The sequence below is a fragment of the Phaseolus vulgaris genome, chromosome 3 (assembly GCF_000499845.2).
Source record: "Phaseolus vulgaris cultivar G19833 chromosome 3, P. vulgaris v2.0, whole genome shotgun sequence".
Lineage (NCBI taxonomy): Eukaryota > Viridiplantae > Streptophyta > Magnoliopsida > Fabales > Fabaceae > Phaseolus > Phaseolus vulgaris.
The window spans coordinates 8,583,085-8,601,638 of NC_023757.2; the positions used below are offsets into that span (position 1 = coordinate 8,583,085).

Genomic DNA, 18,554 nt, shown 5'->3' on the forward strand with positions numbered 1-18,554 from the left:
ACACAGATACCAAAAAAAACAAAAAACAAAACCAAGAAACCTCACCTGAAATTAGAAAATTACACAAAAAGAAATGTAACAGACTTTAATCACTCTTATATTTCATTGTTACACACCAAAAGTTAAAGATAATGCGACTATGGTACAATTTTATTCTTTAATGCTTTCCAGAAAAGCATCTACACGCTATATGTTACAGGAAGAAGAGTCTGCACCCACAAACCATTAATGAGAGATACCGACCACATGGTAACAGAGAAATCTAGCTCACTTTTCCCTTGTAGGATTACTCATGAGCCTCTATTCACTTCATCGTTTCCGGTGTTTTCTTCTAGCCAATTTTGATGCCCTTTGAAAATATCTACCTGAAAAGGAAAAAAACTGGTGATAACTATTGCAGCCTAATCATACAAAAGGTTAGTGGTCATAAACTGTTGCTGGGTTGGAAATAAAATCTTAATAATTACAGTTTAATATGTTCATACACGTCCCAGTTCAAAAGATTAAACACATCTTGGCTCAATTGATCTTACCTATGAATGGTCTGGGAGTGACAACTTGCAAATATGCTCTAAAGAATTCCTTGTTTTCCTTTTGCAACTCTTTCCACACTGCACAAAACAATATAATTTAATCCACATGATCAAATTGTAGAAGAAACACCAAGTGTAACACAGACATCAATACACAAGTGCTATATATCTTTCTTCTGGTTTGAGAGCCACCGACCCATTAAACAACCTCAAGTGAAGATAATGAATGACCTGTAACAGTAACGAGTGGTTTAATCCCTGCATGTTCTGCCAGAGCCCTTATGCACTGTTCTTGGCTCATGTGAAACAGCATGCACCTCTCAATGAGATTCTGAACCTGCATTATTTTCCATGCACAAAGGTTACTTTGGAGCTTATAATAAATCAAAGCAATAATAGTCTTTTAAGTAAAGTGATGTCTGTTCTGTATATAATATTATATCACAAAAAGGGTAGCAGGTAGAATATATTACCATCCTAATATAGCTATGTGGGTGGCAATACAAACAAGGAAGAGGGTATTGGTGACTGTGATGCATTGGTGTAGCTAAGTGTGGAAAAAAACAAAGAGAATAAAGAAAGGAATAGAAGAAAGAAAACAAAGGGCAAAAGTACACGGGAGATAGGATATTTTGAGGGGGGTTTATATATAGAGAACATACAAATTTGTGTAACATTCATTGTCTTATCCACACATATCTAGAGTGAAGGGCTAAAACAGCTCCAGAAATCCTAACGATAGATTCACCTCATCTTTAAAGGGATAAGAGGAAGTGGTGTTCCCTCTTCTTCCACTCTTTTTTTCTCTTTTCTTCTTTTTCTTAAAAGAGTGAATGTGTGCTATTTGCAACAAAAATGTGTACATGCCAATGACCACTTAAACTTCAAACCTAGAAAACTCGATAATTGAAGTAGTGACCAAACATGTACACTCTTATGGTGTCACCATCATGTTTTATTCTCACCTTGTTATATATAATTAAGAACTCATTAAACAAGTATTACGAGTGAGACTAATGTATATTATGCAGTAAGAAGCTGAAAGAACTCGTGACAGAAAAAGAAAAACAGATTAAGATTTAAGAGTGAAAGTAAATGCCTCAATTGATGCGGCAACATTTGAAGGTCCTACAATGTTGAAAGAGCCTGAATATGGAGTGGTCCTCTTCTCATGCATAGATGCCACTTGCTTCCGTGTGAATGAAACAATGTGCAAATCACGACAAAAGGGGAAAAAAACAAAAGAAAAAAGTGAAAAGCATATCATTGCTCCCGTGTTAGTGAAACTATAGATTCAAATCAACGTCAGAGGGAAAAACAACAAAAGATGTGAAATACAATGGATCCGCGTGTTTGAATTTGGTCGCTAGAATATACATTTTATAAGTATAACCAAAAATGCACACAAACTACAAAAGGTAGCTTCTCTTTAATGCGAATTAAAGTGGATGTGATTCAATCATTTGTGTGAATACTTTCAAATTAATTTAAGCATATTTTTTGTACAAGAAAACTAAATAAGAAAATTGTGATGTTTAGAAATAATTAAAATTTATTTAGATTATTATAAATAGTTTTTAGAATGTTTTTGTAAGTTTACTTGAAATTAACAAATAATTTAATACTTTTAGAAAAAACGTTCACTACTTATTATATTAAATGATTTAATAAAATTAATGCGATATTTTCATCACAGTTAGACTTTTTTTTTAACTGGAAAAGCTTCATTTTAATCTCCGTCAAAATAATTTTTGAATATCATAACAAAAACAATTCTGTATGAACATTATTTTTGGTAATATTTTTCTAAAAATTAAATCATGTGAAACCAAAATTCCTAATGTTGGATTTTACAAAAAAAGCAAAGAAAATTTCGGTACAAAATGTATAGTGGTGAGTAATTAACATCTGAGTATTTTTACTCCAAACAAAAATTAGTATAAAAAGTTTTGTCTAGTGCATGTAATGTAATATGATAAGAAAAAGTGAGAATCCAACCGAATGAAATAGAGACATATTGAAAAGAAGATTGAGATCATATTTGATCCAAAAGCTCATCAAATCATTAAGATTATGGCCATTTGTATATTACTTTGTTTATTTCTACTTAAAGGACTTCAAGTTTATATTTGTATTCCAACATTTTTTTTTAGTTAAATGTAAATTTCTCTTACCTTCCTGATAAACTCTTTTGTTCTTCTGATTATTCAATTATGATAATTAAAACATCTCCAATACAAGAGTGTTGATCGAAAAATTTGATAATTAGTTCAAAAATTACATTTTTAGTTTGAAAATAATAAATTTTATCAATAAATAGATTTTTTATAATAGGGATTATCCTATGCCTAAGTACTTTTAAGATTCTTTTAATTAACTAGTTATAGAATTCCTATTTTCAGGTGGGTAGACGTGTATAAAAAAAATTAATGTGATGAGAAAAATATAACATTTTTTTATAATTCAAAAGCTTAACATAATTTGAACAAGATATTCTTATACTTAATTCAATATTATATTATAAATCTTGTAAGGATATTTGAATGCTATTTATTTTAAAGGTTATAGATAATAAAAAGTTTATAGAAAGAAGAAAGGGTCATAAGAAAGTTATAAACTATAAAAGAAATCGCACAAAGAAGAAACAATTATAGAAAGTATAATAAAGATAAGAATAAAAAAATGGAAAGAACAACATGTTTTCATAAAAAATCATGATGGTAGGTTTTTTTTAAAAAAAAATATGAATAAAATTAAAAGGAACAGGGTTCTTCGAACTTTATACAAGATAAACCACGTTGTCACACACACAAATCCTGCAAAATCAATCGAGCAGCTAAGTCAGAAACACATAAAGATCAACCTAAAGATTGCCAAGATTCAAACATTTTGATTCTAATGACTAGTACTACAATAACAAAGTTTCCTCTGTCATAGAAAGATAAAACTTTGCAGCATAAAGTCTGTTGCCCTTGTTATTGTAACCATGATGGTAGGTGTTGTAGGCGTACATAAGTTTTTTTTAGGTGTTTAAACCACGTAAGGTTTTATAATTTGTTGTATTTATAGAAAAAATTACTTGAAGATCTTGACTATAAATGTACCAATGTTGCCTAATTGTTGTGTTTAGTGATCTTAAAGAGAATATGATATGTTGCACAATCTATATAACTTCCTTGTGCATGACTAGGTAATGAAAGTGAGAAAAAGGGTAATGAAAGGTAAAAGAATATGTTATTAATTTGTTGATTACAATATACAAATATAGTCAAAACCTGACAATATATAATCCTACAATTAATACATAGTATCACGACACTACAACAAATAAGGTAACAATCAATGTTGATAACCATTGATTGATAATTACAATAATTACAAGGATTGACACAATCAAAGGCAATCATTGGAATCCACATATTAAGGGATTCTGTCTCTAATTTCCCCTTTCAAACTGATGGGTGAAGGAGTCACCCAAGTTTGTCTCTGAGTTGGCTGAATCGTGTATGAGTTAATGCTTTAGTGAGACAGTCAGCTATTTGATCAGCTGATGGAACATATGCTACAACAATCTCATTTTGCAGCACTTGGTCTCTGATGTAGTGCACATCAATTTCAATGTGTTTGGATCGAATATGCATAACTAGATTTGAAGCTAGTGCCTTAGCACTCAAGTTATCACACCACAATGTTGGTTTTCTTGGCAGAGGGAGTTTCAATTCATTAAGAAGTGAACGAGTCTATGCTATTTCAGCAGCTAAGTCAGCCAATGCCTTATATTCTGATTCTGTACTGGATCTTGAGATTACCTTTTGCTTCCTCGAAGACCAAGAAACAAGTGTTTCACCAAGGAAGACACATTGACCAGCCATGGATTTTCTATCATCCACACTTGTTGCGCAGTTTGCATATGAGAATCCTACTAAGTCCAAGTCAGTTGATGGTTTGATGTGTGGGCAGTGTTGAATGGTACCTTGGAGATATCTCAATATTCTTTTTATGCCTCGTCAGTGATCTATAGTGGGAGAGCTCATGAATTGGCTGAGCTTGTTAACTGAGAATGCTATATCAGGCCTTTTGTTTTGTTAAGTATTGCAAAGCTCCTATAGCTTGTCTGAACATGGTTGGGTCTTGTAATTTCTCCGCTTCAGTTGTAAATTGCTTGTCGGTTATCATAGGTGTTGGACAAGATGAAGTATTTTCCATTTTGAATTTTCTCAGGATGTCTCCTATGTATTTTGATTGCTTCAAGTACATGTCAGATACATCTCTTTGAATTTTTATGCCTAAGAAGTAGTGCAGTGGAGCAAGATCCTTACACGAAAACACATCATTGAGTTTTTTGATGAAGGATTCCAAGAACTTGGTGTTGTTCCCTGTAACAATTATATCATCCACATATATAAGTAGGAAGGTAATGTGATTTGTACCTCTTAGTGTGAATAGTGAGGAATCACTTTTTGTGTTCTTGAAACCCCAGTTGACTAAGGCATTTTTTAGGCTGTCAAACCAGGCTCTTGGGGCCTGTTTTAAACCATAAATTGCCTTGGATAACTTGCAAACATGTTCAGAGTTAGTTGAGTCTACAAATCCTTCTGGTTGATGCATAAACACAGTTTCTTTGAGATAGCCATTAAGAAATGCATTGTTTATGTCCAGCTGTTTGACCTCCCAATTGAGGTGTACTACAATTGAAAGTATGATCCGAAGTGTACTAGCATTGACAACTGGACTGAAGGTCTCTTCATAGTCCAATCCAGTTGTTTGTTGAAATCCTTTTGCTATCAGTCTTGCCTTTCTCCTTTCAATTGTCCCATCTGCTTTGTACTTGGTCTTGAAGACCCATTTAGAATCAATGATGTTTTCTTGGCCTTGATATGGTACCAAGAGCCAAGTTTGGTTTGACATGAGTACCTGATACTCTTTTTCCATAGCTTATTTCCACTATGGTCTTGTGAAGGCTTCTGTGACATTTTCTGGTTCCTTCTCATCTGTGGTAGTTTCAACAAACCCAACATATGGCTTCTTTGGTTCAACAAGATCTTGGTGATCTCTAGCAACTGTTTCTGTGAGATCAGGAATTTGAATGTTGCTTGGTAAATTATTTTCAGAAATTTGACTCCTCCTTGTTGAGTTATTTGCAGCCTGATCTCTGCTAAACTTAGCTGCAACACTCTCAGTTGGATTGGTTGATTCTTGGTCATCACCAAGATTGTTATCATCTAGAAGTGTGGCTACTCCAATATGTGGGTTACCTGCAGTAGGTAAAGAAAAAGGGAGAGATGAACTCTCAGTTAGTGTTTTCAAAGGACTTCTTGTATTGAGAAACCCATCATGGAATGGAAAATGTTCTTCATTGAAAACAACACGTCTTGAAGTGAAGATTCTTCCACGAGAATTTATGCATTTGTATCCTTTGTGAGAGTTACTATACCCCAAGAACACACATCTAGTTGTGTGGAATTGTAGTTTGTGCTAATTATAAGGTTTAAGACAGGGATAACAAGCACACCCAAAGGGTTTTAAGGAATTGTAGTAAGATTTCTTTTGAAAAAGCAATGAGTAAGGGCTTTCATTTTGAGTGACTAGAGAGGGCAATTTGTCTATGAGATAAACTGTTGTGGAGAAAGCTTCCCACAGAAAATGTAAGGGCATTTTGGCTTGTGCTAGTAATGTCAAGCCAAATTTAGCAATGTGCCTATGTTTTCTCTCAGCCCTACCATTTTGTTGTGATGTGTAAGGGCATGACATTCTGAATTGTATCCCTGCTTCTATTGCACGGTTTTGCACAACTTTGTATTCACCACCACCATCACATTGGATTGTCTTAATTCTCTTGTTAAACAAATTTTCTGCCATGTTTTTAAACTGAATAAAGGCTTGTACAGTATCTGATTTCTTTTTCAAAGGATAAATCCAAGTAAATCTACTAAAATCATCAATGAAGTGAACATAATATTTGAAACCAGAATAAGATATTATTGGTGCAGGACCCCAGACATCAGTATTAACTAATTCAAGGATTTCCTTAGCATGAGAGGAAGATGCTTTGAAGGGTAAAAAATGCATTTTGCCATATTGACAAGCCTCACAAAAGTTAAAATGATCTCTAGGTGATAGTTTCATATTACAACTTTTCAAGACTCTATCTAGGACTATATTATTTGGATGACCAAGCCTTCTATGCCAACTCTCCTTGAAAGATACATAAGCACACGAGTCCCTTTTAGTCCTTGAGAGCTGATACAAGCCATCTTTAAGTGACCCTTTTAGAATTGCCTTCCCTGTTAACTTGTTCTTCACAAAGCAACAATTTGCATCAAACTCAACAAGAATGTTATTGTCAGCAATTAATTTTGACACACTTAATAGATTTTTGGTAATGTTGGGCACATATAAGACATCATGTAAGTTGAGTGAGTTTAGTTTTGAGGAACTTGTGGCAACAATCTGCAATTTCTCACCACTTCCAACTATTAACGAGTTATTACCATGATGTTCTGCTAGATCCTCAAATTTTTTCAGTTTGATGTGTCACATGATTGTTTGCACCACTGTCAAAGTACCAATCATAATCTTGGCAACGCTTTGTGAGGCTAGGAAGGCATTATGTGCTCCTTGTTTGTCAGTGTCTGCTGAATAATTTGAGTTTGAATAAGACTTATCAAACCTGTACCAACAGTTTACAGTTGTGTGCACAACCTTGTTGCAAACTTGGCATGTTGGTTTAGACATTCTTCCTCTTCCTCTGCCTCCTCTCCAACTTCTGAAGTTAGAGCCTCTCCAGCTGTTGTTTGTGTTGAATTTGTTACCTTTGTAATCAGTTTTATTAGCAACATTTGTTGATGCATCAAGAGAGAGTTTGGTAAGACCATTCAGTTGATCAAGTCTACTTCAAAGGTCAGTAATTGGGCCTGCAGATCAACCCAAGTGAGACTAGTTTGATCAGATAGTTTGACCACCACAGGGTTGTATTTAGAATCTAAACCTTTTAGGGTTTGAATGATTAGATCTGAGTTGGAAATAGGACTCCCTGCAAGTTTAAGTCTGTCAACGAGATTCTTCATCTTGACCAAATATTCCTCCATCTTCATTTCTCCTTTCCTGATGCTGTGAAACTCATATTTAAGGTAGGTGATTCGAGATCTTGTGTGTGCACCGGCTAGGCTTTGGGCTTCATCCCAAAGTTGTTTTGAGGTTTCACAGTGCAGCAATTGTGTTGCTATTTCAACAGTCATTAAATTCATCAATCGTCCAAGGAGTTGTGAATCACGAGCCTGCCAATCTCCAAATACGAGATTTGGTTTCTTGCTTGAATCTACAGAAACTATGAATTCTTCAGGACACTCCTTTGTCTCTAGCATGTGCCCATTGAGCCTACAACCTTTGACTATAGAAATCACCAAGGATTTCCATAATGGATAGTTGTCTCTGTCCAACTTGACAGATACAGTGAATGGAAGACAATTTTGGGATTTTGAATCTACAGCGGATGCCATGATTTGAATTGGATCAAAAAAGCCTTCAGAGCTTTACAGCTCTGATACCAAGTGAGAAAAAGGGTAATGAAAGGTAAAAGAATATGTTATTAATTTGTTGATTACAATATACATATATAGTCAAAACCTGACAATATATAATCCTACAATTAATACCCAGTATCACGACACTACAACAAATAAGGTAACAATCAATGTTGATAACCATTGATTGATAATTACAAGGATTGACACAGTCAAAGACAATCATTGAAATCCACATATTAAGGGATCTTGTGTCTAATTATGAACACTTGTATGTTTAGGTAACTAGTATACTTTGTACATGATCAAGTATTGATAACTAGCACATTTGGTATTAACTAGTAACTATTAATGTCTTATATATATTATAGTAATGATAAATTTCATGTTCAAAAGGTGGCACTACAAGAAAATTTGTTATTACCTATTGTAGAAATTTGTAGGTAATAGAAAAAATTTGTATGTAAAACAAAGTTATCTACGATTTATATATGGAGAAAACTGATAGGTAAATCGGGCGTTATGTTGGTATCCCTATGTAACGGATATACGAATAAAATTTGTTTGTAATTACATACAGTTTAAATCATACGAAACTATGTGTTTTACTCGAACACCGTAGTTTAATGAAATTAAACTTTTTGTATACAATCATGGACATCCTGGACATACATTAAAATTTATCATCAAACAATTTTGAAAATAATAATTCATAATTTATAATAAATAGGAGTGTGATTAAAAGTAATAATTCATTAAATATGAAAAAAAGATTCATCTAAGTTTATCAATGTAACATTACAAATATTCAAACATAGTACATTTGAACCACAATGCACTTGGTCATTATCCTGCACTTGATTTTGTTGTTGTTGAAAAATATGTTGTGCAGTCACTACTACTGGAGCCAGTAGATACTGAAGGATTAAATTCTATAGGGATTGAAATTAGGAACTCATTTGAATTCACTCCTCACTAGTGGACAACCGCTCCTCACTAGTTTCTAGTCGATGTCTAAGTTGAATAATCTCTTGTGAATCAACTTGTTGACTAGAACATGTTTGTGTTTGTTGAAAGTAACTTTCAATATAATCATCGTGAGGATCAACATGTTTAACTTCATACATTTATTCCTTATACCTCCCACCTATAGCTTGTAACCAATAGCCACTACGAGAAAAAAAAATTAGTTTTAACGGAGGTTATTTAGCAGAGGTTAATATAATCTTAGAAATTGATTTAATTAACGAAGGTTTTTTTAACCTTTGTTAGGTTCAAAATGTTATTCTAAAATCTCAACAAAATAAAAAGGTTTATTTAACCTTCGTTAAATTTCAAAGGTTTATTTTAAAACCTCAACAAAAATAACGGAGGTTTTTTTTAACCTTCATTAAATTCCAAATGTTTATTCTAAAACCTTAATAAATTAATGAAAGTTTTTTTTAACCTTCATTAAATTCCAAAGGTTTATTCTAAAACCTCAGCAAAATAACAGAGGTTTGTTTAACCTTTGTTAAATTCCAAAGGTTTATTCTAAAACCTTAGCAAAATAACACAGGTTTATTTAACATTCGCTAAATTTCAATGGTTTATTTTAAAACCTCATCAAAATAACGGAGATTTTTTTAAACTTCGTTAAATTCCAAAGGTTTATTCTAAAACCTCAGCAAAATAATAGAAGTTTTTTTAACATTCCTTAAATTCCAAAGATTTATTGTAGAACCTTAATAAAATACTCCAGATTTTTCAAACTTCAATAAATAAATATAATTAAATATATTTATAAATAAATAATTAAAAACTATATAGTTTTAATATATTTTATAACTAAATTCTCTAAAATTTTGAAAGTGTAACTTTACATTACAAATAAGTTTTCTAAAGTTTCAAAAATTTGTTTTAAAAACTCACCAAAATAACCTTGGATAATAAGAAATTCAATAACTAATCTTGGATAATAAGTATTTCAATCGTACTTGTTGATAGTTGGTTTATATAATTCCTAGTTTTTTTTGGTTACAAGCTCATTCTTCAAAAAAACCTGACTTATTTTGTTTTAGCTTTTGAAGTACTTATATTTTATGTGCAATTTTAGTTTTACTTATAATTTTTAGTATTTAATTATAATAATTTTGAAATATTTAAAATGCATCCAATAATTAATTCACTGTGAAAGTGAAAAGTGATCAAGTTAATTTCTATTCGCAATATGTTCTTGCAATATTTAAAGCCCTTGAAGCCAAGAACACATGTGACTTTGAAGCCCACATCTGACAGATAATGCAATTATTTAAGATATATAAAGTAGTGATAAACACCAGTTGTTACCGAGCTAGATAATGGTGGCTTGTGAACCGAGTTGGGACAATAATGTGATGGAAGAACAAATGATAGTACCTTATTTAGTGTTTCTTCTCCTTAGATATAATAGACATAAGTGTGGCTGAATTGTGATTCCTTGTTAGGACTACCGTTGACGGCCATTGAGCCTGTGTTGGAGAGCAGTGTGTCTATGATGGAAGAGAGAAGTCTAGAGGATCATTAGAGATGGTGGAAAATGGGGTTAAAGGTTATTTTAGACGACAAGTCATTTTACGGAAATTTTGAAACTCATGGTATTTTACAAAGGTTCTTAAACCCATGGTATTTAATGGAGGTTTTGAAACTCATGGTATTTTATGGAGGCTTTTAAACCCATAATATTTAATGGGGTTTTTAAACCCATGGTATTTTATAGAGGTTTTGAAACTCATGGTATTTTACGGAGGTTCTTAAACCCATGGTATTTAACATGAGTTCTGAAAGACTTTTCCCGAGGTTTAAAAAAAACCCAGGGAACATTTTCCCCATGGATGGTTTAGCGAGGGAAACTACAATCCTAGGTAAATGACTTAATAGAAGTTTTAACCCTGGATAATGTAAAAATAAACCCCCGTTAAAACAAATTTTTCTTGTAGTGAGTGGTTCCTTAGTTTGTTCTCCTCAACAGGGTCTGTGGGAGTGCATTGTGAGGTACCCACAAAAGTAGACTCAGATAATGCTCGAGAAAATTTACTTTCAAAATATTCTTATTGAAATTATGAATGTGTTATAAATTAGTAGTTAATATACATGTACAAAAAAGTTGAAAGAAACCAACATGTGCTTTCCTCAATTTATCATCAACAAAATCCCTAGTACTTTTTCGTATATGTGTTTGTTGAAACGCTTTATCAACATAGACCAAGCAGCCAAACTACTCTATTTGTAAACAAAATATTTTATAAGTCAAGAAATTAGAAATACATCATAGATTAATAAAACATTTATAAAAAAAAGTTATACCAAACGGATGGCGTGTTCATGCACACTAGTGGATCTCCTAGTGTGCAAACTCCCACCTTTTTTAGATACAATTTTTTTTAGTTGTATCATATTTTGATCAATATAGAGGCATGATCCACTTTTCTAGGAGGTTGTTCCAAACACTATTTACAATACATTTAGGCTTCTCACCCTCCTCAAACTAGTCGAATCATAGGACGATAACCAATGGAGGGGCCTTTTTCCTAATTGTGGCATCTATTCCAAATCATGCACATGATTGTGATTACCTCTTATAGTTGAATTTATCCCTGGGATATGTGTACAGGGTGATGGTGCAACGTAAGGGGTAGGGGTTTATGGATTATAACCAACAAATAGAAAAGGGGGATGAGGTGGATTGATCGGCTACTAATCATGCAATTGCTCGGTGGTGATGGTGTTGATCCAATAACGTCTCACTACAAGAAAAAAAAATTGCAATTATCTACTATAGAAATCCATAGGTAATAGAAGAAATATGTAGGCAATAAAAGAAATTCATTGGTAAAACAAAGTTACCTACAAAGAAAAAATTGTAGTTCATAGCAATTACAAATGGTTAGAGTACACATTATTCTAGTTTGATTAGTTGGTAGCAACTTTCTCTTTCCTGTCAAACAGTTTACATTATATATACATGTACTTGTTAAAAGGTGTGAAAAACATTTTTCTCATTATTCAACTTTCTTAGATACTTGTAAATAGGATGACGTTTTATTCAGTATTTTTGGAATAGAAGCTTCATTAGGTCAGACTCTTATCGCATTATAACATCCAACAAATATCCCATAATTTAATGGTAGCAAAACTTATCATAAATATTATCTTAGCCAACCCTCAATTGTCCAAAAAGCTACCTAACCCTACAATTTTCCCATGCATATTAAAAGAAAAAATAGTCTCACAATTCCTACATTCCATATGTACAATCCTATGCTCCAAATGTTCAATGCAATAGATTAAGCTTATTAAACTTAGGCAATCCTCACCTTATGAAGTCACATTGGGTTCGACTCAAGATGAACTCAAATATTCAATATTGTATTAGAGCATACTCTAAATCTAATGTTAGATAACAGAACAAGTAACCCACTTACCACTAAGAATAAAGAAGTTGAATCATGATAAACTTTTAAATTTTCTTTGACTTTTCATGTTAGGCTTTGCTATCTAATATCTACTTATATCTCTGGTAAATTATTTTTTCCAGTGTAGTCTATTATTTTCTATATCTGCAAAATTGATGGAAACTAAAAGAGTTTCTTAGCTTTGAAATTGTTTGTGTAGACCACTTAAATCTATTTTTAACTTTGTTTCATTTAACTCTTTCGAGGATAGTACACCTTTCCTCTTATCTATATGATCCCCTTCATAAATAAGTATTTTTTTTCTTTTTGTGTTTGTTTTGTAGTCATGCCAATAGATAAATTGTGGATTTCTAAACCATGAAACATCATTGAATATGCAAAATGGATTGAATGTAATTTTGGAATTTTTATTTGAACATGCTAATGGTCATGTCAATAAGTGTCCATGTTCAAAATGTTGTTTCAAAAAGTGTCAAACAAGGGATGTAGTTTAAGAACACTTAACATGTAGAGATTCCCTTAAAAATTACAAAAATTGGTATTTGTATAGTGAATGACCAGTTTTAACTAAGTTTATGGTCCCTACAAGTGCACATGTGATTGAAGATTTTATAGAATCTCAAAATCCAATGGAAGACATGTTGAATGATGCTTTTGGGTTTGTAGGGGCATGATGTTAATGGATTTGATAATGGTAATGAAGATGATTGTTGAACCAAGTGGTGTTCAAACTTTGAAGAATCCAAACCCTTTGAAGGATGTTGAAGCCTTGATTGTGCTTGGTGTTGCTGTGCTGGTTTAGTTTAGTTCTGGGGTAGTTTGAGTGTTGTGAACCACCCTTTGATTAAATCTAAAGCATAGGCATTCTCAATCTTTGTGAAAGTAAAATGTTTTCAAACTAAGTTAAAACAACCGATTGTTTTGTCGAAACAAACAATTGTTTATACTTAGGTGTTTTGAGAAAAAGATTGAAAATTGTTTTTCAAATGGTTGAACGGTTAAGAACCAAAACAACCGATTGTTTGTTTTGGGACCATAACAGAAAAACTGTTTTATCTTTGACTGAGCTTTAAATGATTTAACTGCTTATGCTCCAATCATTAAATGCTTTGGCCAATCTTTTAATGCAATTTAAGAGTTTGTTAAGATTTGATAACAAACTACATCTTTGAATAAATTCAGAATAACAGATTTGAGAATCAATCTTTGACAAGTTTTTGCTAAGAGTTTTTGAGTTTTTCAAAGAGCTGAGATTGCTAAGAGTTTGTGATTGATCAAAGTTTGTGGAATAGGATTCTGCTTGTATTGATTTCAGATTATCTTCTGTAACAAGTGTAATCCTTGTACTCTGTGAAACAAGTTTCGTTTCTATGTTTGCTAAGATTGGTTGTGTGTTCTTGAGGGGATCAAGATCAACAATCTTGGTGTTGGTGTGTTGGCCAAGGAGAGTGTGTTTCTTGAGGTGTTCAAGGTCATTCTCTTGGTTGTTGTGTAAGTGATCAAGGTGTGATTGCTTAGTGGATTTCCTCAAGGTTCTGAGAAGACTGGATGTAGCTCTGGGTTTGGAGTGAACCAGTATAAACATCTGTGTACAATCTCTCCATCTCTAACTCTTTAAATTCAGTTTTATTTGTTGTTTGCTGGTATAAACAACCGATTGTTTCTGTGAAACAGCCAATTGTTTTTCTGGTTGTGCTGATTTTGTTTGCTGTTTTTGGTAAACTGAATTTCTTATCAATAGTTTCCTGAGATAAATTCATTCTTGTTTTAAAAGTTTACGAAAATTCTCTTTAAACAATTCACCCCCCGTCTAGTTTAAAGCCATCCATTCTAACAATGATGATGTGAAAAATAATATAGTGTGTGGTGAAGGAAATATAAACTTTGGTGTGTTGTTGAAGGACAATAGCGAACCATTATATGAAGGTTGTAGAGAGTATACAAAGTTATCATTCATGTTGAAGTTGCATCATATAAAGTGCATGTGTAGAATGAGTGAGAAAGCAGTGACCATGATTCTAGACTTGCTACAGGATGCATTTGAACATGCTAACTCCCCTAAGTTGTTCTATGAGGCTGATGTGAGTTGATTTTAAGATTGCACATTTTATTGGTTACTCTTTGTTTATGATTTTTTATTTTTAGCAATTTAAGGTGAGAACCCTAAGAAGATTCTCATTGGACACGAACTTAACCAAGTGGTTAAGTAAGTGTTAATGTGCACTTCATAAGGGCAAAGAGAAAAACACAAGTATATGGTGTGGATGATGCAAAAAGGGCAGAAACTAACATAAACAAAGGTGAAGATGACCAAAAAAAAGGATGGAACATAAAAGATATAAGAAGATGAAGATGATATGATAGTTGGGGTAAAGAGGAAGCAAAGAGGAATAAAAGGAAAAGATGAAGAGATAGAGAGAGCTTATGGATAAAGGATGATGTCACGCCACTTGCAGAGGGACTCCAAGATGAGTGATGCAAGATCCACCACTTAAGATATTACCCACTCAAGATAAGACCTAGATAACTAGAGTCGCCACTTGAGATATTACATACCCAAGATAAGATCCAACATAAGCTCACAAGTCTCACAAAATCCCTCATGCAGAGTTTCTTTACTATTCAAAATCAAGTTGTCAATACATGAGGCAAGACACCCTATTTATAGGAAAGGGTGCTTTGGTGGGCAAGATGTGGAAGGTTAAAATGAACAAGGGAGGGGCGGCCATAGGGTGTTGACTAAGTCAAAATCGCCCCTTTTGGCACATATTTTAGAAGGTAGGTTAAAACCCCTAATTCTAGATGCCTTGTCTTGAAAAAAGTGGGTTTGGTACTAGCTCATTTCACTAAATACAATCCCTTTTATGCTATGTGAACCTACTATAGCCTATTTTTCTATTTGGAGCCCCAAAGTGAGCCCAATTTATTTACAAACATGTTTTTGTCTTTTAAGAAGACTAGAAGAAAGAACATTTGATGTTCTGGTCTATGCCTAGTTCTTCTTCTGCTGAGGTCCGTCTGATATTTGGTGGGACCTTGACTTGATTGCTAAGATGACTGCTCACAGTGTGAATTGTCTCTTGAGTCCTTGATCATCTTCTTAGCTACTTGGATTGTATCAGAGACCAAGAATTTTATTAACAATCTTGGTCTTAATTATGTCAAAATATATGCTTGCCTAAAAGATTGCATGCTATATTGGGGTCAAGAGAATGAAGGATTAGAAGAATGTATATAGTGCAAGACATCTAAGTGGAAAAATAAAGACAAGATTGCAAAGATTGTTTGTGTGTTCTAAGACAAATGATTCTATGACATGGCATGCATAAAAGTATAATGAAGATGAATTGATGAGGCATCCTAGAGATTTTGAGGCTTGAAAAACATTTGATCTATTGCATCCAAAATTTTGCAGATGATCCTAAAAATGTACAAGTAGGCTTAGCTATTGATGTTTCAACCCTTTTGGAACCATGAGTACAAGCCACAAAATATGGTCAACGGTCCTCATCCCATACAATTTTCCTCCTTGGGAGTGTATGATGCAAACCTCTTTTATCCTCTCCATGATAATTCCTAGAAAAAAATGGCAGGAAATGACATTGATGTTTATTTAGAATCTCTTATAAAAGAATTGAAGGAGTTATGGTTTGATGGAGTGTAAAAATTTGGCTGTGCAAAAAAACTAAATGTTTACAATGCGAGCGACTTTGTTGTGGACAATTAATGACTTTCCTGCTCTAGGTAATTTATTTAGATGAAACACACACAATGGTCTTGCTTTCCCTACTCTTAACTTTGACACAAACTCTAGTTGGTTTTAAAGGGGACAATTCAATTTTATGGGACAACGTCAATTTTTATATAAAGAACACAAATTCAAATTGAGTCGATTTCTTTTCAATGGAAGAATTGAACTAAGGGATGCACTAAAACCTTTGTCAGAGTTAAACATATTTAAATAAGTTGAGGGTTTCAATGTTACATTTGGAAAACCATAAAAGCCTATGGATACAAGTAAGAGGACTCAGGGAAAGAATGTTGCATAAGTTGTTGGAGCAAAACAATGGAGAAAAATATTTTTTTTTCTTTTACCTTTCTTATTGGGAGACCAACTTGTTACACTATTGTGTAGATGTCATGCATATTGAGAAAAACATTTGTGACAATGTTTTTGTATATGTTACTTAATGACTCTAAGAAATCAAAAGATAATCTTAAAGCTTGAAAGGTTCTTAAAGAAATGAGTATAAAGAAGTAACTTTGGCCAGATGAAAAAGGAAACTTTCGTCCAAGTTTGTTTTCATTGTCAAAAGAAAATAAAAAACAATGCTTTTGCAAACAATTGAAAAATGTTAAAATGTCTGATGGATACTTAAGTAATATTTCAAGTTGTATTAACTTGACAATTGAGAAGTTTTTTGCCTAAGAAATCACGATTGTCACATTCTTATGGAACAATTAGTACCTATGTACCTAATAATGTGACTGCAGTGGTAATAGAATTATGTTTCTTTTTTCGACAATAACCTGGAAAAAGTTTAAGTCAAATTGATCTTGAGTCTCGCATGATTTAAACTCTTTTCCACTTGGAAATGTTGTTCCCTCCTACCCATTTTACAATCATGGTTCCTTTAACTTGTCATCTAGCTAGTGAGGCAAAACTTGGAGGTCTAGTACATTATTGTTGGATGTATCTCATTCAAAGGTAAATGTTTCTGGCACACCTTGTATTTTTTTAAGTGTAAAGTTTGATTATCCTAATTTGAAAAAACATTTTATACGTATTTGAGACTCTTAAAATCCTATGTACAAAACAAGACACAAGTTGAAGGTCCTATCGTTAAAGGGTACATATTTGAATAAGTTCTCAAATCTCAATATATGGAAGAGATTGAGACAAGAATTAATAGACATTCACATGTGGATGATCTTCTAATACAAATATTTCACAATTAAGTACATAGTCGAAGAGGTTCTATGTCCACAATTGGTAGAGTACCAAGTACCTCTTTAACTTTGAGATGTCAATCATGGAGAAAACTCAAGCACACCGATACGTGTTATTTAATTGCGCTCGAGTTAAGTCTTACATTGAGTGAGTATTAACAAAAATTATAAATCTAATTATAGTGAAAATATCTTTTTATGTCATTATTATAAATATGTTGATTTCAAATAATTTGTTAGGGAGTTTAAAGATAATTTTCTAAGGAAGTTTAGAGGACGAAGATTTCATAAATTGGTTTTCCTGAAGGTAGGTAGAATATGTTTTTAGAAATTTTAAAAAAAGTTTGAAAGATATGTTCACCCCTTTAATAATTATTTTTGCAGATTAATAACCCATATATTTCAAGTACAATGTCAATTGATCTTAAATATCTAAGTCGAGGTCCAACGCCACATGCTAAATATTGTGTACCTTCATATTGTAAATGGATTGAATATTACGACTGAAGTTCGTGAACATGGGTTAAAGGAAGACTAATTGAGATGTATTTTATACTTAAGTGTATTCAGATCATACATAACATTTAAGTTTAAGTTTAGTATTCAATAATTTGGTATATTTTTAACATTATTTGAACTTTGGTGTATATTTAAAATAAATTGAATGAATATGTTTGTTATTATAAGATTATGTATTGTTATATTATTTTATTAGTATTTATTAAAACTCTACGATTAATAAAAAGAAATCATGATAATATTTCATTTTTAATCCTAAAATAAAATAAATTAAGGTGTAAAATGTTAAGATCACTGTTATATTAGTTACCATGTAACTAAAAAAAGGATATTATTAGAAACATAACAATCAAGAGTATAGTATATGATAAATAATACTATATTGCTGGTCGTGATAATAAGTATTAATATAACTTTTGGAAATAAAACTGTGTAATTAATTCAGATGTCAAGCTAAAAGGTAATTAATTTATTTTTCATTGAAAGCAGTTGAATAAAAATTTAGACGAATTGACTCAATATTAAGTACTAAAACTAATTATATTATTAATCCTATTTAGGTGGAAAAATTGTCTTTAAACCTCTTCCTTTGTGTT

General features: G+C 32.4%; 1 protein-coding gene across 2 annotated transcripts; it reads right to left on the reverse strand.

Moving 5' to 3' along the window:
• Positions 1 to 74: 74 nt before the first annotated feature.
• On the reverse strand, positions 75 to 1,384 carry LOC137806560 (uncharacterized). Of its 2 annotated transcripts, none has more exons than XM_068606755.1 (4): positions 1,196 to 1,384; positions 765 to 870; positions 534 to 611; positions 75 to 365 (listed from the first exon to the last, which is right to left on the reverse strand). In XM_068606755.1, the coding sequence occupies exons 1-4, from the start codon at positions 1,208 to 1,210 to the stop codon at positions 310 to 312; spliced, it is 255 nt and encodes an 84-aa protein (XP_068462856.1). In that variant the 5' UTR covers positions 1,211 to 1,384; the 3' UTR covers positions 75 to 309. The 2 variants fall into 2 exon arrangements, with proteins under 2 accessions (XP_068462856.1, XP_068462855.1); XM_068606754.1 differs by having other exon boundaries at positions 1,007 to 1,323.
• Between the last annotated feature and the right edge of the window lie 17,170 nt (positions 1,385 to 18,554).